The 25433-nt window shown below is 36.3% G+C and overlaps 1 protein-coding gene across 7 annotated transcripts in view; it reads right to left on the reverse strand.

Moving 5' to 3' along the window:
* Positions 1-25433, reverse strand: part of PLXNB2 (plexin B2) — a 303826-nt gene that overhangs the window by 203852 nt on the left and 74541 nt on the right. For all 7 annotated transcript variants that reach the window (XM_088141661.1, XM_088141659.1, XM_088141663.1 and 4 more), the window contains one exon: positions 9086-9267. In XM_088141661.1, the coding sequence (XP_087997787.1) occupies positions 9086-9099 (14 nt within the window). In that variant the 5' untranslated portion in view covers positions 9100-9267. The remainder of the gene's footprint in view (positions 1-9085; positions 9268-25433) is intronic.

Genomic DNA, 25433 nt, shown 5'->3' on the forward strand with positions numbered 1-25433 from the left:
CTTTTTCTTTTTCGGAAAAAGAAAGAGGAAACAGTACCCTGCAATCTAGTCATCAGGCTGCCAGTAACTTAATGGCCATTACTGTGAAGAGATTCTTTTGCCATATATATGGGGGAAAAAAAAAGTCAGGGTATCATTGGGCCTTTGAAGGATAATAATGTGGTTTTACCCTGCAATTAAATCAGTGCAAATGTACAATTATACAACCAGATTCAGCTGCAACCTTTCAGTTACACAAATGCAGCTGAAGTCCCATGTTTAAAAAAAAAATCTACTGAAGGAGAACAATTATTTGTTTAATTTGCAGCTTTACAATTCTGTCTCAAATGCAGAAGTTGTAGAGTTTGGGTAGAAAACTATTCAGTGCTGTTAAAAGGCTGTCAAGTCCTACTCTGCTTCCCACAACAGATCAGAACAGGTTTTCATATATGTTCCATCAAAAATCTCCAGCAAGGCTTCTCCGACTTTATCAGATACATCAATACTCTGAGCAAATATGCTCATGTAAGCAGAAAATAAATCTTGAGCAAAAATATTTTAAAAACTACTACTGGGATTTCATTTATACTGTCAGCAAGAAAGATTTTACAAAAACTTTTGTTTATGAAGCTTTCCACCCTTCCCCTACCATATTTTAAAAGTGGCAGGTTGAATCATGACTGTTAAAGATACATTCATGCAATTAAAAAATGACCCAAAAAGGGAAATAAATGAAGCAGCATTCTAGTACACAAAAGACATCTTATTGGCCGTAGCTGAAACAGTTAACTCATCTCTAAGTTACTGGCTTCTCTGTCAGTCGTTTTTTGTTCAGCTATTTCTCTGTAGGTTTGCTGTGTGTTTTAATTTCTTCACCAACCTGTACAGTTTGATTTTCTTCCAGAAATTCACTGATAATCAGGAAATAGATCTTTACATTATTAATCAACCTTGAGGCAAGCTACAAAGGTATTTAAGCCTACAGAGGTGGAGGTGCAAATTCAAGGCACATTAAAAGAACTGCAGATACAGTACCATGTTCTACCATAAGCCATCATTTAATCTGGGCATCAGAAGGGAAGAAACTCTCAGAAAAAGAAAAAGAAAACCCTTTTTATGTTGCTGCCTGAGAACGAATAAAGTTAAGTGAACTGGAAAGATTTGGAAGCAGAGAAAAATAATTCAGTCTAGTCCTTAGACTGTCTAAGAAAGTAACTGCTAGATTTTCCCAATTTTATTCGTTCCCACTGTTATTAAAAAAAACAGTCTAATCCAGGAAGAGCTGAAGCTTTCCTAACTGTATAGGTGTTTTCCCCATTTTTCTAGTTTCTATGCACAGACCTTTCGATCTTGAATAAATGTAATTCCTGCATCTAGTAAATTGAAATATTTAAGCAGGAACTGCAATCTTCTAATACTAGTTCCTCTTATCAACCCTGTAACCTATACTGAATATTAGGTTAATTTTCTCATTAAGAGAATATTTTAATCTTCATTAATTATTTTTCTTTCCTCTTCTAGTTTTAATCTAAGTAGTATCAAAATAATTTGCCCCCTGAAAGCGCTATGATTGCAGAAATGAATTCTGCCAGAAGACTAATTGTTTCCAAGAATCAAGATGTCACAGGAATATAAAATAAATGTAAGGAATTTGACATAAAAGCTTCTCTTACATTACAATAGAAAAAATGTGTGCCAAAAGGCAAATATTCTGCTGTACGCAAGTTACCATAATCATAATTCACAGATAGTTTTTTGCTCCAGTGAAAAAGATATTTGCATACGTTTGAACTCAAATAGTGAGATTATTTACTACACAGTACGTAGAAAATTAGTGACTTCATTTCAAAGCAAGATTTCCATTTTTCAAACATCCACCATGCCTCATTGCACTGCATATTTTCAGACTTTTTAAAATCCTATAACACATTGTCCTTCTTTAATTTCCATACAAAATGCAAATAAATCCACTGACTATTTCTATGTCCTCTCCCCAATTCTATAGGGAGTCTCCTCCAGTAACAGAATGTTTTGTTTGCCTGTTGAGTGAGTTTTCATTCTGCTACCACAGTAGGCAATCTAGCTAGCTTCTCTTGGGACCTATTCCTTCTCCATAATTAGAAAAAAGAAAGTTCTCCATTAGTTGGATGTGGCATAATAACCAGCATAAACTTATGTTCTAATATCTATGAAACTAAATGTAAAGCTTTTAAAATGAAATATACTTGATCTGGAGCAATGGGAGGGAAAGGCAAAGAGACTGCAACAGGCATGTTGTTAAAGCAGTCCAAAAAGTTAATCAATTTATGTTGACCAATAAGTTCTAATTGAACAAGGTTGTTTAGAGGTCCAGCAGCACACTTTGATGATTTTCCATGTTTTCTCAAAGTCAAAACTTCTTCCCTGCTCCTCCTAACTAACCTCATCAGCAATTCCCAGGTGAAGTATTTTAGTAGAGCTCATTGGGACTGAAAATGCATCCTTAATGCATTCTTTTCTTCACAGCAGAAAAGGGAAACAGTCCCCCTATAAAATACCAACTAATTTTCACAAGCTATTAGGCAGATTAAGTAAATCTAATGGTTAAAATAATTCATTTCAGTGAGGATTAATCAAAATATTAAATGAAATAACCTTGAGAAACTGGCTTTTATTTTATCCTTATCTTTTACCATGAGATTTGGATTATGAACAGAAAAAAGTCCTTTAAATTTCAAGTGGCTTACATCTGACAACATTACACTATAATATATTATTTACCTACTATGTTTCAGTAATGTTAATATGCAGGCTTTTTTGCAGTGGTGATGCTTACCAAACAGTAGTATACTGTGGTAGTCTGATACCAAGACAACATGGGGCATGTACTGAATTTTAGCTCCTGAAAAATCTGAATGAAAATAACCCAGGGAATCAATTTAATTATGAAAGTGAGCTTGCAAAACTGAAAACTATTTCATATTATTGGAGTCTCTCTAGACTGTATTTGCAGCATAGGCTTTTAATTGGTCATCTGGTCATGTAGTAACAAATAAAAATATTCCAATTCAAACTCTTCCCACCATTACATTTTCTGGGTCCCTCTCAATTGTCACTCGGCATTCCACAACCACTGAACACAATGCAACTGTAATGAGCTATTTGGGGGTATGTTCCCCACCCTAAGGATTGCTTTTAAACATGCAATCGGACCCAAGCGTAGTATGGATTTCAAAATAACTACTATCCACCATCTTGGTAAAAAGATTACATCTAAAGACTTTGCTAAATACAATTTATTTTGCTCAAGATTTTTTTTAATTTTATTTTTTGTGCCTTCGAGTCAGTTTCAAGTCCTGGCAACTGCCTGGACTAGTCCCTGCAGTTTTCTTGGCAAGATTTCAGAAGTGGGTTACAATTGCCTCCTTCCTAGGGCTGAGAGAGAATGACTGGCCCAAGGTCATCCAGCTGGCTTTGTGCCTAAGGCGGGACTAAAACTCATAGGCTCCTGGTTTCTAGCCTGATGCCTTAACCATTACACCAATCTGGCTCTCTACTTAAAAATGTAGCTTTTTATTATCTTTATGCTTCATCCTGGTTAACAATTTTTTTTTTTTAAATTAGGAACCACTTGTATAAGCTATTAATTTATTAAGTGAATTCTAGCCTCAAAGAAAGTACTCTTAATATCCACCTATTCATAGGAGGCTTAATAACAGTACAGGGTGCTTGCACAGTCTACTAAGCCAAGGATAGATAATGTGCAGTTGTTCAGATTTTACTAACTTCTAACTTCTATCACCCCATTCAGCTTACTAATTAGATAAAAATGGGGAATGGAATGCAACATGCACGAGTTGAAGATTTGATACAGTGCAAAGTGGGCCATAAAGTTATTTTCCTATGTACCTTCCTCAATATCCTTCCAAGGATGTGGTATAGTAGAGCGCATGAGGAAAAATGATGGAATCTGAAGAACTTTTTCCATAGCTGAGAAGAATATCTGTATAGTAAGATGACCAAATAAAGTGTAGAGAGTAAGGAAGATGACCTTGATGGAAATACGCAAGAACTGTTACCTAGGCAAAAGGCCTAAAACATTTTTTAAGCCCTGTGAGACAAGATACTATTCAGAAGTAGCTTGGGGAGATGCCTCCCTGATTCACTGTGGTATAAGAAGGGGTGGGAGGAAACGTAGCACAGTCAGACTTGTAAGATTCTGTTATTATAGCCAATCTCAACAGAAGTAATTCTAATCTTCCTGTGGAGTTGATCTTCTGGTTTGGTCTACCTAGTGGGGCTAATGTAAAGTTAACAGGTACATTGGAATTTTTAGGATATGTTGTGGGGGGCTTTGTTTCTCTCAAAATGGCTACTCTGGGCAGTTGCACTTTCGCAAAATGGCTGCTATAGCAACTTTGGCCAGTCACAATTTCTATAGATCTTCAGGATGTCCTCTACTGCCCTAGCCACCCCCCCCCCCACCAGCACTGGACTCCAGCCATCCACCATTTTCATTTACTAAGAGGGCCTATGCAAGGCTGATGGGCATTCTTATCAATAAATTGATTCTAAAAATTGGCTGCTTATTCTGCATGCCAGCTCCTCATTTATTGTTATCCAAAAGTATATAAATAAGCTAATATTTTTAAAAAAGCAGGGAGAAGATGAATTATCTGAAGTATTGTAGTAGCCACAGTCACAACGTTTCCTAACCTTGAAAGAGGCAGTAGACAAAATTTCTCAGGTGAAAGATTTTCAAGACTAAATGATTAAATGCAATTTATTTAAATTGCACTTAGACTTAGTTTGTTCAAAGTCCAAAGAGTCCTTTTCATATAAATAGTTAATACTGTTAATTAATTTAGAATCTCAGGACAAGATAAATCAATCCCCGCGCCCATTTGTTCACCACAACAATCCTATGAGGAGGCTGAGATAAAATGAGTGGCTTAAAGTCACAACTTCATGGTAGGCCAGGATTTGAATCCATTCTCCTGAATCCAATTTATCATTCGGACCACTACAACACATTGCTAACCACTGCCAGCACTTCTTGTTCTGTGGCTCCCCAAGCTACGAAAAGAGGTTTAAAATCTCTGAAATTGGTATCCTACAGGAAATGCGAAAATGACTTTTAAAAAATAAAAACCACACATAGCAGGACAACTTCTATCACATTATTCTGGTCACGCATCCTTCAAAGTACAAACTGTTAAACCTTGTTCCCTTCATTTAACCACATTGTCTGAATCTAGATTCCATAATTAAATTTTCTCTCTCTTTTTGCTTTTCAGGTGCCTGTAAATTACAGGCAGATGTTTTCATCAAATTATTCCTGAGGGAAAGTTTAAACCTCTGCTGCACTATCTATGCTAAAACAAAAAGCACTTCATTTGCAGCTGGTTATGTGCATCATGACAGAATCCACTTGCTTATTAACAACTAGGAATGCCAAATCCACTTAGTTTTTTCATGGTGTTATTTCATTTCTCTTATTGCTGCTGTCTCTGTTATAAGATTCTCCCTTATTTTTCAGCAGGACTCATTCCCTGAAAGGTATGATTTATGGTCATTAATACATGAATGCCCAGCTAGGTGGCAGCACTCAGCTGACCTTGGCTGATCTTGAAAGGCTAAGCAGGTTCATCATGTCTGGGTGAGTACTGGGGTGGGAACCTACCAGGAATATCAGGGCTGTAGGCTAGACTCTGAATTTAAAAACTTCATAGAAATAAGCAAAGACAAATCACTCTCACACTGTTGCCAAGAAAATCAGTGAGAATGGAGCTTCTTAAAGGAGGCATTACTTTCACCCCCAACTTTCCAAAAATACAGCTGGTAGTTTTACAGTACATTAAGAATGGAAATGTATACCTAGAACCGAGGCAGACAGAGCAACATTTCAAAATTTCCTTCTCGTGAGTTCTTTAGGGCTCTTCAGACAAAACAAAGCATGCATGCAAGGACCTTCTTGTGAACTAGATCAATTTTTTTTCCTTGTTGTTCAAAGCATAATTAAGGATAAAAAGATAATAGCTACTCTGTGAGATTGATTCTTTCAGCCAGATAACGATGCAAGCAGCATTCAGGTAAACTATGCCAAGCTTCAGTACTACAAAGGAATATGATAAATTGCTCTAAAATCCATAAGATTAACTATTTCCCTGCCTGCTAATACAACAGTGCGTTTACCCTGCAATGTAGCTGCTATTAAATTTCCCATAGAGTTAATAGACGGTTTTAATTAAACTACACTTGCAACCACTTGTGAATAGTAACACTTGGGCCTTTCCAGCCTCTTCGGATCCCCTTCTCCCTGTGGGTTTTGCAGTAGATAGCCAGATCCCACACTGCCTCATTCTCCTCCTCTTCAGTGATTGAATCAGCCTGCAATCTGTAGCAATTCAGCAGTCTGAAACTGGCTAATTCCATGTTTGCTTGCTAGCCATTTTAATTCGTCTCCTGCTTGAAGTCCGATGCACTACTGCTGCCTGGCTGCTCCTTAACCCATATCAACCTCCCATTAAAAAAAACCATGTTCTTCTTAGCTCTTTTTCTACCCTCAAGTTAGCACCCCAAGCACAGTTTTCATATCACGACAGGAGGGCAGATTATGTTTGTTTATTTCATATTGTCACACTCCTGACAATACTCATTTTCCACTGTTTCTGCAAGCCCATACTAAAATTGTGGGCTTGTTTAAGATTTATATCCTGCCTTTTATATAGGAGCTCAAGGCGGTATATACAATGGTCTCTCCTCCTATGTTTCTCCAGAACCACCACTGAGGAATGTTGGGCTGGCAGAGAGTCTCTGGCCCAAAGCCACTGAGTCACATCTGTGGCTGAGGGTATCCCCACTGCCAGTCCGACCCTCTACTGCAGTGTTGTCCAAACTTGGCCACTTTAAGATGAGTGGACTTCAACTCTCAGAATTCCCCAGCCAGCATGGGGAATTCTGGGAGTTGAAGTCCACTCATCTTAAAGTGGCCAAGTTTGGACAACACTGCTCTACTGCCATACCATGTCAAACCACTTCCATATTATTGTCAAAAAATAAGTACATTGCACATTGTAGAAATAAATTGGAACAAATGAAAGCCCTCCATCATTATCTTTAGACAAGGAAGTCATATACAAGGAAACAACTACTATAAACATGTAGCTTATAATGGTTTAGAGTTGTTAAACTGTGGCAAGGTACTAACCTAATAAATAAGCAAATAAATAAATTCAGTAAGCATGTCAAGAGGGTTTCAAAATGGGGAAATGACAATTCAGTGTTTTTAAAATGATCTCAGCTTTTGAATGACTATTTAGAGAATATGTATGTGGCACAATGTAACACTTTGTTATATAAGTTACCAACATACATGTAGCCAGTGAAATAAATGCACTGTGCTCTGCTTGTTTTTAAAGCTATAAATACTATAATCTTTTTAACCCTATCATCTGTCTTGCAGGACAGGTCCCATGATATCATGGCTAATAAATTTTTTCTCTTTATTGGTTAGCCTTCTCTATTTATTGGGCATGAAATAATTATTCCACAGCATGTAACATGAAGTCACCAGGAATCAAGCTTGATTCAAAGGGGTTTTACTTTCACTCTAAGAGTATTTGCATAGATCTGTCATCCCAAACACTCTGCTGATTGAACCATGGGTATGTACCATGCTGAAAAGCGTTCCTGACAGTACCATCAAAGTAATTTTAAGAAAGGCTGTATGCATCTTTCTTCAAATATCAAGAAAGGCTCCTCTAACTTGGTTTCAAAAGTCATCAAATGGACCAAAATCATCTTTTCCAAGTAGCAGACCATGTTCCATCTTACCATACATTTTCAGCCCATATATACCAATAACAATTCAGCCAGGATTTCTATTACTGATAGCACAACTACAATATACCAAAGGGTATCTTTGATACACTATGGTGTCTTCTATCAAGAGAGCCATATGAAAAACATATACATATATATCTGCATGGGTCAAAATAGACTGTGACTACCTATGGAGACAGATAAAAGGAAATAGTTCTTCGCAAAATTAAATTCTAAACTCAGTACATAAGATATGATGATGGCCATGACAACTGGACAGGAGCTTCTCCAATATCCAGAAGTACCATAAAAAAGTTATATATTCTACATTACATCAGTTCTTGAAATGCAATACTTGACAATACTTTAAAATATTACATTATTTATATAATATTTACATTAAAATATTACATTGTTTATAGTCAGTGAAGGCAACAAGGCTTTTATATTTTTTGATTTAGGCTGAAGCATCTTCATATTAGGTAACATGAAAAAATTTCCAATCAGTAAACCCTCAAACCATGATTATTTATTTATTAGATTATAGAACATTAACTCTCAAGGTGTCTCAAAAGATTTCAAAGCGGTTCATTTAATGACAGTAATGGAAGGGTTGGTCATTCTTTGGAATATTAATGTATGCATGCTGATTAAATTAATATTTTTACATTTTAAAAATATATAAATTTGGAAAAATGACTTGTTAATTACAGTAAAATCTCAATTTTTATTCAGTGAACTTTGGATACAGTGGACAAAATTTTAGCTTGGACTTCACTCCCAAATAATGGACAAAGTCTGCTGTTTCTAAAGCAGTTCAGACAACACAGTTTATGCCATTTATGATTTACATAATTATCTAATTGAGATAGTTATTTCATTTGTATAGTTGTATGTTGACACAAATATAGTTAATTACACAATTAAGCAACTAATATGAATTATGACAAATTTATATAATTTTATCAGTTACATAAATTTGGATTTAATGAACATTCAGCTTTAGCTGGACTGGTCCCTAGTTGGTCCATTTAATCAAGGTTTTGGTATAATTTCTCATCAAAGAATTATATATTGGTGTGTGTGTGTGTCTGTGTCTGTGTGTGTGTGTGTAAATATATATATATATATATATACACACACACACACACCAATATATATGTGTACACACACACCAAATATATATTGGTATGTGTGTATGTATGTGTGTGTGTGTATATAAATAAATAAAAATAAAAAAAAGGTTCTGGTATAATTTCTTATATACCACATTAATACTTTTTAGAAAAAAACAAATTATTACCTGTAGTGATTCATATGATAATTGCTTGACAACTGAGAAGAAGCTTATCCCTGCAGGCTTTCTTCAAATACCATAAAATGCCCTAAAAACAGGAAGAATTGATGTCTGTAAGCTTATCCATAGGAAATTGAACTGGTTCCCCCAGCATCCAACAATTCTAGCTCTGGATAGGTCTGCCAAATCTGTCAATAAAAAAAATGAGGAAAAATTATACAAATCCAGATGAATGTTACAAAAATATGTTTATAAGACACACTAGATCTGACAACTCTTGTTTTTTTCTTTACTAGCTACTATTTCTAAATCCATATTTCTATTTCCTTCCTAATGAAAATATTGTTTGTTATACCACCTGGCCTCCTTTGCTCCCTTCTCCATAGAACAGAGTTGAGGTCTGGAAAACCTGTTACGAATACCACCACCATTAGAAGCCAGATTGTAGAGTACTAAAATTGGAGTCTTTTCTTATACTAAAGCCACATCCTGAATTGCCTTCCAAGAGAAACTTAGCATATTCACGTCAATGGCCTTTTCAGAAGGGCTGTTAAGGCTTTATAATTCCATACAAGCTTTGAACAAAATTGTAGCTGTTAATTTTATGATGCTCCCCACTGTTTGGTATAATACTGCAGATGACTACTTAATTATTTCAACATTTAAGTGGTATAGCAATGTCCATGGCTTAGGTCCAAAGTATTGTAAGAGGAAAGAAGAAATGCATTTGTGCTATTCCAGTGTGCAAAAGCCTCCTTCCACTAGTATAAAGAAAATATAGGCTGATATTTTTAAAACACTCTTGAGAATGAGCTTTGTGTGAAGAAACTTGTCTAATCATCTGGAACAATGGAGAAAGGATTACTTTTATTTTAAAAATATTGTTTTCTGAAATACTTCTTTAGTAAGTTAGAGAGCTGTGTTAGAAACATGCTAGAAGAAGGTCATCTTTGCATCCAATTTATTATTTGACTATTTTTAGCTGTTCTGAACATTGGACAAAGAATGGCATTTGATATGGTGAAAAATTCTAATTAAAGAATGGAAATAAAATTTCAATTAAATAAAAATAACTGTTAGTTTTTCTGTTTATTCTGTATGCTCATTCCTCTTCCTCAAATACTGTTAAGATGAATGATAGATTTAAATGGAATATTTTTAAATAGCCTAGTAAACTGCAAATCATTATTAACAAAAATAATAAATTCTACCAACTCCCCAGAAGAGAAAAATGTTCTCCAGACTGCATGTATTAATCAAAGTTTATAAAACTTTAAACCATGACAAGCTACTATATAGTAAAAATGCAAATGTACTATTTTTAAAATTCAGATATCATTGAAAACCAGTTTCTGCCATAGGCCTATTTTAGTCTAAAATTTTCAGGACTATTGCTCACATTCAAGAATTGGTTTCTGGCTGCTAATCTGAGTTCTTCAAGTAGTCCTCAGTGAATTCATATACAAATTATGAATTTGAATTATGCACAAAGCCAGTTTGGAATTTTCTAGAGCTTATAGAATTCTTGGCAAGAATCTTATCCTTCATGCATTCCAAACAAGATTAGGAACAGCTCATACAGAACCTATGATTCAATCTATGACTGAACCAAGAAGGAATGTGAAGGTTACCTGACACCAAGTGAGAAACCGGGTGAGTTTTGAGAAATCACAGATGACCACTTGAATAACTCAAGTTTACAAGTTAAATAACCAGTTCTTCACAGTTTCTGTGTTTCACACACATGGCTTATTAACGGGAAGAAGGCTTATTAACTGGCAGATATAAAGTGATGATAGAACTGCTTTACTACCACCCAGAAAACAGTGTTGAATGAAAGTTGAAGGCTGTACCCATGTACATGTATACCATGTACCTGGCATAACTCTTGTAGAAGAATTCTACAAATGTAGAAGGCAAGTGCTATTTAAAGGATAAAAGAATGGGGGAGTCTCTTCAAAGGTGTCCTGGGAAAAAGGTAAAAAGATAATAAATATGCTGTCCTAAGTTAAGAGCATTCTGGTGATAGGTTTGGAAGGAAAGTAGCATCTGGACACATAACTACTTTATACACAAAGGGAATGAGGAAAGATGGTTCTTTATGCAAGACATATAACTTCTCCACTCAACAATGCCATCTTCCTTGACAGAAAATAAATGGTGATAGTGGTAACCAATTCAAAATGGGAAAATGAGAGAAAGACCATAAACAGGGGCTGATGGAAATACTGGTGGATAAAGATGAAAAAAAGTTGGTACCATCTATCATTGGGCAGAAGAAAGAAGAAAGAAATGGCTGTGAAGTACATTTTAGTGAAGGACAGAGTCAAGCCAGAGTGTTTTATATTGTTTCAAGTCTAGAAGGAATGCCAAAACATGATGAATCTGATACTGCACAGAATTAAAAGGATGCTTTTGTGCAAAGTCCACAAAAGATGACCACTTAACTGCATAAAGCGTTCTTGTGGAAAGGGTCCAAGTGATGAGGATCTTCTCTATCTTTGTTCTGAGGAAAAGAAGGATCAAATCCAAACAACTCTGAGACAAAGGGAATTGAGACCCTGGTGGTACACCTGCTCCAGTGGAGAACAGATTGGAATGGTTCAGAATACAGAGATAGTTCCAGTGAGTGAGACCCAGCAGAGAACCAAATAATAGGTGTCAAAGCTACCACAATGTGATTACCATGTGGTTGGGCAAATCTCTGTGGACCTTTGTTAGTACTTCTGTCAAAATGCAAATCTATGCAAAAATATATAGGAAGGTAAATTCCCAAAGAACAGAAAGAACTACTGTAGAGGTTTATTGTGCTCTGAAGAGGCAGCTTATCCCAAAATGTGAAGATACTGAACTTGTGGTTGCCTCGATGGGATTTGATAAAGATATAGCTGTGGTGTGCAGTGTTAATTGTGGTGGTTAACCGAGCATAGCTGAGTTGGTCATCCAGGATACCGTCATTTTCTGATATACTTTTGCTAGGTTAAATAGGAAATGTAAGATGCCATATAGGAAACTGAGACATAAGACTGAGTGAAACTTGTGCCACTTTATTTATGTACCAGACAACTGTATCACTGCTTGATACAATCCGATCAGTTCATCCTTGGAAGAAGCTCTTGAATGATCAGAGCTCTAAGTCATGAATAGTTTCAGCCCACTGATATACTCCAATGCTTCTAGTACAGACTTGGATATGAAGAGATAAAAAATGTGTTCTGCATTCAAACATTAATATGTCACCGGTGAGGACCTGTGTCACGGATAAAGGCACAAAGGCTGTTTACTTATCTGCAAATGGTGATCAGTGGACGAACACATTGATGCAAAGTTAAACTGAGAGAACTACATCTAAACCCAATGCAAAGGTGGGCTGCAATCAAAGACAGGTAAAATGAACAAGATGTCACAGCCACCATGTGGACCAATAGCTGAAGAATAACATGGCCCTTAGTCCCACTGAGGCCAAAATCTTGCATGCTAGGCACTGTGGCAAATGTAGCAATGGAAGTAGGAGCTAGTAGCATTCATAGAAGCATCAACTGTCACCCTTATGAAGTATATAACCAGTGCATAAAAGAAGACTCCTCATAGTTGACATGAAGCCAACTTCACTTCAAAGGGGACCTATCTATCCCTCTAAAATTGAATTTTGGCCCTGAGGGAGATCTAAAGGAGATTAGGTAGTTTTGATAGATAATCCAGAAACAACTAAGGTGGCACTGGCGGAGATGGAGAAGGCCAGCCTGGAGAAGAACTCATAGTTGCTGAAGTTGCTACTGGAGAAGCTATATGGCTATTACCTGAAGGTACACATGGTTGGTGTCTTGATGGCTGATACTCAAGAGTCATGAAACTGAAGAAACTGTGTCACCTGTCAACTGGCCTTTGCTCAAAGTTTCGATGGGCTTAATTTGAATAAAAAGAACTAAGCGCTATGTTCTTCTAGTATTTATTTAAACAAGTGACACCTGTTTTAATAAATCAAATATTTGCATTTAAATAATAAACCTGTGGGACATGAATTTTGTGGCTCATCCTCACTCATGGCAAATGCTGCCCTTTAGCTGTGAAGAGTTTAGAATCACAGTACTGTAATCTTCATAAATCCTTAAGCCTCATTTATTGAAAAATGACCACCACATCTAGCTCTTATGACATTTTATAATCAATGACCAAACAGATCATTGCTAGAGGTATATGAAATTATTCCCTTATGGCCTCCATGTTTTGTCTCCAACATAAATTAAGACTAGACATGAAACAAATTCTTAAGATGCCAGTGGTATGTATTTTTATTTCTGGCATTAGATTCTTCATTCTCTTACTATACAAATGTAATTGTATATTTTTTGAAACATAGCCTGTTTCAAAGAGAAGAAACTAAGTAAAAAGTATTGCCCTCCTTCCATACACACACACCCCGGCAAACACTTATCAAATTAAATTTGTTTTTAGCACTGGAGTCGGCTCCAGAAAATTTGATCATCAATGTTACCGTAAAATAATCAGGTAAAACTAATCTTAATTCATATGCAAATATATATATGAATTAAGGTTAGCTGATATGTCAACAGTATCCATCTCCTAAATCATTAAGTTGTATATTATGTATGAATTATTACAGTAACATACCCTCCTCCCAATATTGACTTTTACCCATTTCCTGCATTTTAGTGTTTGACTACATATATTTCATTACCTCATCGAAACTGAAATCCCTGCTTAAAATATTCCTTACCTCTGCCTTCAATGAGGAGTGATTTAAAAGGACTTCCTGCCACCACTGGTAACTTAGTCCACCCTAGAGAGATGTTTATCTTTAAAGTCTACTACACTGATTTTCAGCATGCACGAAGAATAGAGTATGTACAAACTTATCCTGTACTTTTCTGTCAACGAGAAAACACTCTTGATTTTCAACAGAGATTTTCTTGGTTATAGTGATATCTCATTCCGCTTGGATGGCCGACTCCCCAGTGTTAAGGAGAACTAGGCAGCCCGTGAGCTACTGCGATACACCAAGAAAACTACAGAGCTCTCAGTCATGGCTTAGTAAAATTAATTTCTGGTTTAAGATACATGCCAGTGGAGGAGGAAAAGGAAAAAAGTATCTCTATAATCCATCAACAAGCACTATGAAAATCTTGTTCAAGTCATTCAAGAATTTCTTAATAATGAAGTATTTGCTCTATTTTAAGATAATAAAATTAAATATTAAATATCTGAAATTGTCAAGAGCTGATTATTCTCATCTTTTCAAAAGATTTGGAACCTTTGGAGTTTTTAAATGATACTGTTTCACTCTGTGAAACTGTTTTATCTCAGCCTATGAAATTCCTCTTCTTAAATGTCCACAAAGTAGCCTCTCACAAAACACAAAACAGAGACTTGCAATGGCTGCTTTAAATGACACCATTAAATGAGCTTCAGTTTCCCCCAAGAATCACCACCAGAGGAGGAGAAAAGAGAAAATAATTACATATTTGTCTGGAGAAAAGCAACGTCCCCACATTTGCATACGCAAAAGAACTGTTTCAGGCAGCAGCTCAACAGGAATGCTGGGAGGTCATAAGTGAGAGAGAATTGCCCAGAAGAATTCTTTGGGAAGAAGAGGAAGCTGGGGGACACGGCCATGTCTGACACCCTGGTGCCCTAAGGTTTATACAGCGAAGAAGATACCAGTCTTGGTGGAAGCAGTTTATCTGCCATTCCTGCCAAAGGATTCTTTGCTGAACACTGAAATATTAAGGACAGAGGGGAGAATGCAAGGTGGCTAAAAACAAAAAGAACGCCTTCTTGAGAAATGCTGTTTCACTTGCTTCTTTTTCTTCTTCTTCTAGTTATTGAAGATGGTACAGAAAGCTTAATTTCTTTGGCGTCTATTCTGAAAGAGAAATCAGACCACAGCTCAAAATGCCTCCAGAAACACTAAGTGAATAATCTCTGTATTCAGAAATGACACAAAGTACCAAGGCAGGCGCTGCAAGTACAGGCACCATCCACTTATACCCTCAAGCAACAATGCCATAAATTATTCTAAAAAGTTGAAATCAAGAAAAAACATTGTCTTGTGGCAATCTATCATTTCATCTCTCTGTCCAAGATAACAGCATACTGTATTCTGTGTATTTTTCCTCTTAGTTTAAACTTGTGAAACAGAACAGGAAAGTAAAGGGTTCATCCCTTTTATTGAGACCTGGGACACATATACTGGGACGCACTTTGGACCCTGGTATCAGCATTCAGCTATTTCCATCTGCCACAATAAATGTGCCCCTTAGATAACACCACTGGCATGACTGCTCCTATCAACATACATTGTTGCATACTTCCCTACAGGCAAGGGTAGGAGAAAAGATTAGCAGGAAGAAGAAGAAGAAAATCAGGGATACTTTTGCCTTCTTTTTTCCATTGATTGCCTCTCGCACTTTCCTATTCTTCCCCTACCTCCAAACACGCTTGCTTTCAATTTTGCACACACGTGCACGCACACACACATGCAGGCCTTTGAGTCACTGTTGATTCCTGGTGACTGCCTGGATAAGTCCAATAGTTTTCTTGGCAAGATTTTGCGAGTGGCTTGCCATTGCCTACTTCCTAGGGCTGAGAGAGAGTGACTGGCCAAGGTCACCCAGCCGGCTTTGTGCCTAAGGCAGAACTAGAATTCATGGTCTTCTGGGTTCTAGCCCAGTACCTTAACCACTACACCAAACTGGCTCTCATGCTTTCACAATTTTGGAGGAAACAAATGTAGATGGGACAAATAAGTGGGATATTTAGCCATAGGAGCAAGCTAGTATAGGCATACATGACTGGTAACAGAGCCAGTGGTACAGTGGTTATGATGTTGGATGAGGAGTGAGATTCACTCCAGTTCTACTTCCCCTCCACACAGAAGCTCCTGGGTGACTTTCAGGCAACCACCTGCTCTCAGCCCGACCTATCTCTGGCCTTGGCCTGTAATAAAGATTATTTGTTGTTATTTGTTGTAGGGTTATTATGTGGAAAAATCACAGAAGGAAATACTATGTATGTTGTCCTGAATGAAAGGGAGCATTAATTTAATGAATAGTTAAGATAAAATAAACTAGGATGTTCAATTTGCTATGTATATTCTTTTGCCCCTTAATAGTGGATCACATGATTTTGAACACATAATATCTAGTTTTTTTCTTAATACAAAACAACTATGAAAAAGGAATAATCTTATTTAAGATATTTAACAGTTTGCCTGCTGTCCAGAGGATCCATAATAAAAAGTAAAAACCAAATAAAATAAGTAATGAATTGCTTAAAATCACACACTGGAAAACCACATACTAATAGAGTCGCAGTCAGAGAGGGCAAAAGGCATGGTCAGTTCTTCGAAGTAGACCAGATCAGGAACAGACACTGCCGAGACTATTGGAACTCTATAGTTGTTATAGGGTATAACAACAGAATTTTGAAAGCCTGCCAGAATTTTCCTCTTTCCCCTCTTATACAGTGTCAAGGCAGGGTTATTTTGACTCTCTTTCTCATGCACCCTCCTTTCCCAGAACTGTACTGTCTTTTACACTCTTGTTTGTTACCTCTTAACAGTTCTGCTGACAGTTCTTGCATTCCTTTGTCAACTTTATCTCTGCATTCCTCTGCTGGACGCTAACTCCCAAATATAAAAAAAAACAGGTCTTCACCCAAGACAGAAAGGCAAATAATGTGAAAGGGCTATCCACAACAGGGAAGGCTTCTTGATGCATTTTCATTACAAGATAAGTATGACTTGCCTGCAGCAGCTTTTGAGAGTATAAGAATAAATAGCAACTTAATCAAGGTATGCCATGTCTTTTTCAATATACCTACAGTATGGTATATTGTACATCCACTAAATATAGTGGTCTGCTGAAGTTACTAGTAACACTCTCTCCATAAGAAAGTGAATGGGTTAAGGGTATAAACCCTTTTGGTACTACACACTGAGGACTTTTTTCCAGTTTCGGTGACTGCTATAATACACACAATGGGATATTTCTAAATAAGCTCTAGCTACGGTTTAGATGGAGCCACTCCCCCAGTTTTTGAAAGATGAAAATGGATCCTTAGTTTTTTCTTTGCCTTTCTTTAAAATTAAAGTTAAACCTTATGCCGATCTGTGACTGTAATAAAGATGTATTTGGTCTGAAAATTAAATCAAAACTTGTTTTGTCAATATCCTACTCATGTATGCCAACAAAGGAGCCAGAATAAAGGGAAAAAAATCATTGGAATAAAGTAAGGATTCTCCTCTACACTAGAGACAGAAACAGCTCCATCTACCAGTTAATTATTTTAAAGTCTTCTTATAAGATTTCAGAGAAAAACATTTTGCATTAAGCTATTTAGAGGTTGCACTGGGGCCGCAAAGTTAGTTTATCTGAAGACATGCCCTCTACAATTAAAACCAAGTTTCTACCATTTGAGGAATGCAGTCTGTCAGGGACTCCTAATACAGATCTGTTGCTTTTCAGCAGAAGTTTGCTCGGTATATGAAATGTGTTTCCTGAAAAGGTGTTTCCAATCATTCTCCCTGTGCAGATGCCCCCAGTCTCCCCCCCCCCCCCGTTTTAGAGGATTCCCAATCCTTTAGAGCAGTTGTGCGGGGGCATACGGTTAAAGGAGAAGGAAGGAACTCACATAAAATCATTTCTTTCCACAGAAAGATTCTTCCACTGGATTAAAAATTTCCTGCTGACCTCTTCCAACTATGATATATTCTGGAAACAACCAAGGATACTGGGTGGTAAACCAGACATATCTCCCTGCAGTGTCTAAGTGACACAATTTAATAACTTGGTTCAGCTTATGCATAAAAACGTCTGATATATAAAGGTCCTTTGGAACCAGCTGTACACCAGGGGTATGGAATCTGTGGCCATTAAGATTTTCTTTAATTACAACTCCCAGCATCTCTTAGTCCTGGAACTGTTAGCCATTCTTATTAAACTCACAGAACTTATAATATGGAACTTTTAACATGGGCCTCCATCTGCACTGCCAATAAGTTTCAAAACACTTTATAAAAATTAGCATTATTAAAAAATGGTTTTAAAATAATGGCCTCTTGGTTTATGAAGTTAAATTGAAAATGCTGATTTTACATGAGATTACCATTAGAGTAAAATAACTCCAATGTTGCAGAAGTACAAAGAATTTTTTTTTAAAAAAAAATACTATACAGTAGGATAAGAAAATGAATATGTGAACTTGGAACATTTTCAGTAGCTTTGGAAACTTAAGAAAGTTTGTTAAGAAAACAATGAGAACAGGTAGAAGAATGCAACTGGCTGTCCAGCTGAATTTACCAATATTGAAGCATGGTAATTTTTTAACTACGAAGAGAGATGGCCAGATTACTAAACATAAGTTAGCATTTTTAAAACTCCGGATTGTTACTTGCTTTATTTCAAAATTTGAAAGATACCCTGTACTATCATTTCTGTTACCTAAATGAATTGTACGTGCTCAGAAATTCAATCTCAATTTGGACAATTCTACTGATAAAAAAGTATTAGCAGTATCATGTAGTAAATATAAAACAATGCTAATAAGGTAGAATAGTGGTTTTTTTTAATGCTAACCCTCTGCAAAATCACTGCTGCTATAACATGATAATCAACTTAATTCCCATAATTCCTTATCTTTATAGCTAATTGTAAAAAATTTGAAAGCTGTGGTTTAAGATACCTGGATGGCATTTAGTTATCAATTCCTCTGCTGTAATATTCAGACTATAGGATTTATTGTAAATCATCTTAAGGAATGAATGTTGCAGAAAGCAATTCATTACATTTACTTTGACCAAATTTGGCGGGGGGAGTCCCCCACACCACACACAATTTTATTCTGTGCATTTTTTAGTCCAAGATCAATTGATACATGATTGCACATAAAAAGAGAGTCGGTAAAATGGTTCTGATAGCAAGTGATCTAAAAAAGTTAAATATCTGATTATAAGACAGAAAGAATGAATCTGTTAAAGCAATAAAGGAAGAAGAGATATGGAGCAAAAAAAAAAAGATATATGTTGCACTGTTAAAAATATAGACTAAATTCCTTCTTAAAATAAATTTAGATGGCCTTTCAGTTTAAGCGTGAAGCAGAATTATAGTAGTTCTAAATACTCAAGGAATTTATTAGGTAAATGGCAATCAACATACACATATAAATTAAATAGGCCAGTTTTAAAAATGTATAGGGGACGTGGTGGCGCAGCGGCTTAATGACGCTGAAAGTTGCCGGCCAGAAATGGTCGACGCTTCAGCGGTTCGAGTCCAGCCTTCGCATTAACAGGGTGAGCTCCTGTTTCCTCCCCAGTTCCTGTCAACCCAACAGTTTGAAAACTCATGTGAGTAGATAAATGGGTACTCTCACTCCGGTGGGAGGAAAAATGCTGGTGGCGCCTTGCAAAAGGAGTCAGGAGCAGTTGCCAGTAAGCGCGAAACCGCGCTCGCCCGAAAAGGGCGCCAAGCAACGGAAACTCCGCCTCCTGCGCTTGCCAGCTGGGCTCTGCTCTAGGAAGGAGGCTCTGGCAAACCACTTCCGAAACACCTTGCCTTGAAAACTGCAAGGACTCGTCCAAGCAGTCACTGCAGAGTCGGTAACGACTGAGCGCAGATTAAAAAAAAAATATATGTATGGCCTGACCAGGACCTGTTTGATACTGGAGGGAGCCACTAATGCTGGGATGTGCTTAAGAAAGCCACTGTGTCACGAATGGATTGTGAAAATGTCAGAACTTACAGATATAGTGAAACTGGTTTGGTCAGAAAACAATTCTTTTGGAGAAACTGGAAATCTTATATGGACTTTTTGCTGAAAGAAGAAAAAAATGAATTGATGATTTATGGATTTGAATACTGAGAAAGATGTGGACTAAATGAGGGGTGAGGAGAACTGTAAAATATTTAAGAGGGAGAAGGGACAATAAGAATGTAATTATCTGTTGAAAAGAAGGTCAGAAGTCACTTATATATTTCTTAACTTTAACTTCCTTTTTCTTTTTTCTTGCACTTTTCTGTTTTTCTTTTTTTCTTTCAGTCTTTTATCATATGAAAATTCTTAATATAAATAAATATAAAAAAATAAAAAAAGCCACTGTCCACCAAAACATTTTTTCAATACAACACAGGCCATTTGTAGATGACATTTCACCCAGTGTTGTCTCATATATTCACCTTGACCATATTCACACCTCCTATTGCATATGATTGACATATCACTTAAAAATTATCTTTCCTGTAAACTCACTGTGGCAACAAGAAGTGCAAAAGTCAATATTGTCATGTAATGAGAAAGTAAGAGCAGACACCCTGGTGCCCTCCAGATAGTTTGGATTTTAACTCCCATCAACACCATCAATCATTATGAATCTTAAGCAATTTAGAAATATTTAATTACTGTGCCTGCATGAGTCTGAAAGCGCAAAAGAGATCAGTTCATCTTAAAATGCAAAATACATTTTTCTCCCATATCTAATCCTGATATCGAATAAATACAAATATTTGGTTCATACATTATACTAATGAAGGTTTACTTAATCATGATTTGCTAAAAAAAACCCCCACACAAAATTGTACAAAGCAATGCATTTACAAGTGTCTAGCTAGATACTAAATGCATTTACAAGTGTCTAGCTAGATACTAAATACATTTTTCTCCCATATCTAATCCTGATATCGAATAAATACAAATATTTGGTTCATACATTATACTAATGAAGGTTTACTTAATCATGATTTGCTAAAAAAAACCCCACACACAATTGTACAAAGCAATGCATTTACAAGTATCTAGCTTGTGCTGTCTAGCTAGTTTACAAGCTAGACAGCACAACAAGCCAAAACTAAACAAGACACAGAATGTGTGAACTCTTGCAAAGGATTTAGAAGAGTCCCGTAATTGTTATTTATAGCATCCAGAGAAGAAAGGTTATGGTGAGACCAAGTGTTTTCAGAGTCCTTTACTGCTACCTTTAAACTTTACAGTGCAATGCCTTCTCTGTGGCTGTGCCTGCCTGTGGACCCCCCCACCCCGAGATCCAGGTGGGTATACCCCAGTTTGCTTTCCACAAGGCTCTGAAGACCTGGCTGTTCCCTCAGGCATTTGGGCCAAGAAGGTAGGTGAGCTCTGCTGGTGATGTAGCTTATATTTTGGGGGCTGATGTTTTAACCAGGTGTCATGGGTTATACGTTCTGGTATTGCTTTTAATCTTTGTATGCCACCCAGAGTCGCTGCTGTGAGATGGGCAGCAATATACATCATTTAAATAAACGAATAAACACATTTCTCTGCTCAGACTTTTCAGAAGCAGTGAAATATAACTGGCCTCAACATTTATACCAGTGGAATTAAAGCCATGTTTTTTATTTTAAAAATGTGCTGTGTTGTACTTTCCCCCATATCCCACTTCCAATGAATGCATACTAGAGAATGATAAGAAAGTCTATCACTACTTTCTATCACAGAAAGGCAAAAGAGAAAATGAAAATATTTCTGCAGTTCACATTTCCCACTGGCATTATAGCCTATTTCTATAAAGCAGGTTGTATAGCTATTTATGGCTTTTCTGCAGAAAGCTTAAAAACAATTTTCTCTTAAAAAAGGCTGCAGTAACCCCCCTTCTCTCTCTCTCTCTCTCTCTCTCACTCACACACACACACACACACACTCACAGTGTCACAGCTGACTGAAAGCAATACTCTGATAAACAGTAGCCACATGAGAACAGCAGAGGCATTTCTTAAGAGTAGTTGACACATATTTATTCTGCAGACTTCCCAATACAAATCACTCACTTTACAGCTGTATCTGAAGTCATCAATATTACAAAATCACAATCCAGAAGTATATTTGCCTGTCACCAAGTATCATAGGGGCGCACACAAAAATCATCTGGAACTGGAAATACCAACAATTCCTGGGTTCAGGCTAATGATACATGAAAGGAGATCTTTCCTTGCAGAAGGCTTGTCATTTCAATTGTTTCTTTTCCTGCATAAAATATCAGAAAACATTAGTGAAATTCACTGAAGGAAGTTCAATTTTTCTGTCAGCTGTATTACGGGCCATCAAGTATTTGCCTTCCCATATATGCATTTGCAGCATGCCTCCTTTTGAGGCATATCTTTCATTAAGGCATGTGAGTCCATATTGTCATTTTGCAAGCATTTTTTTTAAAAAAAATCATTATAAAGCAAAAACCTAAATCACAAGGTATCATCAGTGAAGAAATAGTCTTTGTTTTCCTTGCCATAGGAAGAGATATTTGAAGAAGTAGTTAGGCAAACTGGAATCAAATAATAAGCAATTGGTATCTTAGAAATAGTTTACCTCCTACTTACCTAAAAAGAACTCTGCATTAGGAAGATGAACTTTAAATAATACAATGTAGCAATTAGTTTCAGAGTTTCTTACTTCTCTGTTTTCAGGCAGAGAAATGCATGACAGCATTCAATAAAGTGAAGAAACCAAAGGATAATGGTATGAAATATATTACTTTATAGTAATATATAAACTATAGTAAACTTATAGTAAAATATAATCCAAATTAATTTCATCCACCTCTACCCATTCATAATATAGAGATCCAGCTTTATGAAGTTATTTTTATCTTTATAAAGCAAATACACCTAATTAGTACATCTGGCTGGGTTATATTATATGGAAATGGCAAAGGCTTGGGTACCTGATTTTAATTCTAAAGGGAGTATCCCTTGAAGATCTCAAGATCCAGTTCACAAGTGAAAAATAGCAGAACTAACATAAGATTGCTGATAATATTCAGTGCCATTCAGATGGCTATGGATATTTCTTTCACCACACCATATCAAGGGACAGAAAAATAAGATTTCCAGGATTGGGAAAAGCTTTACTTGGAGCTTTTGAAAAGGATAGCCAGAGAATCACTTCATCTACTGTATGTTATCTTAAACCTCCACTGTGTCACCGTATTTACTCCTGCTAAGTTGGTCTGCTATTTGTTTGCATAATACCCAAGACAACCTATTAAAATAGTCAAGGATTACCAAGCAGGCAGCCTCAGATCCATAGATATCAGTATGGCCATGAATACTTATTCAAGTGTCCATTAGCCCTCCCTGTATCACCTTTTTGTTTATTTTTTTTAATGGCTAACTGGCTTGCCCCAAGCAAAATACAAACAGGGTCTTTACAACAAGGTCTCCACAAAGTGCCTTAAGCATATTTATAAAGTTAAAGAATTGGATGAGCTGCTGCGTGCTTTGTTTAGAAATGTACCTAACTTCACATAAAAGATGAACTAGAGCTAGGATGATGGCATTGAATGCAAGAGGTGCCTCAATTTTATCAACCTGGTTTCCAATAAGCAGGTTTTTTAAAAAAATACAATGCTGTCATGGCAGCAAGAATCTTAAACAGCAAGATTCTAAATGTTATACTTTAAAAATGTGGAAAAGAACCCAGAACTGCATTAATATTTTGCCTGGCAAATGGAGCAACGTTTACAGGATGTAAAAGAAAAGAATTCCTTGCTTATTGCCACAGCTGCTTTAAGCAATATAAACCCAGATTCTGTATGTGGGTATCGAATAACAACACTGAACTCGAATGGGCTACATAATAAGAAGGAGAAGATGGAAAAGTTCAGACTGATCAGCCCTGACATTTCAAGATGCAAATGGTGAAATGGACCGCGAATTAATGGAATCAAATATATAGGTTAAACTTAAAAAATGAAAGAGCTATGGTGAGCCAGTACTAATTAATTTGGAGACAGTACAACATTTTATAGTTCACAAGAAAATTCTCAAGAAAAAAAATCTTCTTATCATGCTTGAAGTATGAATAAAGCTGAAGTTAAACACTCCTAACTTTTTCTATTTTTTATTGTTTCTTGCTTTAACACATAAGCCATCCATAGACTATGGAGTTGGGCGGTCTCTAAATTTTATAAATAAAATAAATAAACTAGCACCAAGACATAAAGAAATTTAGACCTAAGCATATTACAGGAAACAGAAATTAAAACTCTAAATACAAATTCTTGGCTAGAGGTTTTATCTATTTCTACAAAAGAGCAACAACTTGAATCAGGCATTTTTCAGTTTCAATATCCTGATTCTCTCCAGCTTTTTTGATGTTACCCAAAGGCTGCTCAGGGGAGACACAGAAAATCCTGCTTTTTGCCAGCCTCTCTCCACAGACTTCTCCAGAAATCTCTCCTTTGTTTTAAAGGAACTGAACTTTTTCTGTTTCCAAAGTCAGAAGGCCCGGAGTAATCAGATGCTGTATGACCAAGAACTATGTCTCCATCAAGAGGATGTGTACTGTGTGAATGAGACTGCAAACTGGCAAGCAGGTTACAGTAGATCATGACAGAATGTGGAATACATTATAGTAATTGTTTGTACTAGATATTTTATTTTTCTTCTGAATGAGAAGCGATTGTAGGAACTGAATTTGGAAAAACAGTGATTCAGAATAGGAAAGGAGAACAAGAATACATATTGTCTCCATATTTGTTTAACTTATACAGTGACTATATTATAAGAATGTCTGGATTGGAAGAAAGGACACCTGGAATCAAAGTAGACAACAACATTTTGTTAGACAAGTAAGCCATGAGAGTAAAAAATGGAAAGTGAAAAATCTGGGTTAATGTTAATATTAAGAAGAGAAATGTGGTATCAACCAGCATGCTTAGTTAATTTAAAAGTTGGTGTGTTAACTAAGTGAAGGTTCTTTGATTTTTGAATTCAAGAATAGATAAAAATAGACATTGTGCTGGAAAAATGAAGAGATTAATAATCAGGAGGAAAGCAGTGACAAACCTAGTCAAGATCATGAAAGACATATATATTTCTATGACATTAAATACCAAGATAGTTAAGGAAATAATCTTTCCAGCACAACTGTACCACTATGTATGCTGGACACTAAAAGACTGACTGAAAGAAGATAGGATGCCTTCACATGATGGATTTGGAGTGCCATGGACTGCAAAAGAAAAAAAGACAATCAATCTTAAACCAAAAAAAAGGATTGGTCCCTTGAGGCAGTGATCAGCAAGCAAACTCTCACATACTTTGAACATATGATGTAAGTGGATGATAAGCTAGGAAAAAACTATGCTTGTCAAGGTTGAGAGAAATGTAAGCAGAAAAAGTATGGGTAAGTTGGAAAGAAATTACAGGACTGACTTTGGGATATTATTATTCATTAAATTTTATCCAGCTGAATCATAGTAAAGAAAAACAATTACAATAAAATAACACAGCAATAAGAATTAAGAAACAAATAAATACATTTAATACACAACTCTAACACCAACACCTAAAAAAAATTCATGAAATTGCAA

This window comes from Python bivittatus, unplaced genomic scaffold (genome assembly GCF_059951505.1).
Source record: "Python bivittatus isolate LINGU-HERP-01145 unplaced genomic scaffold, Pbiv_v1 ctg000330_np1212, whole genome shotgun sequence".
Classification (NCBI taxonomy): domain Eukaryota; kingdom Metazoa; phylum Chordata; class Lepidosauria; order Squamata; family Pythonidae; genus Python; species Python bivittatus.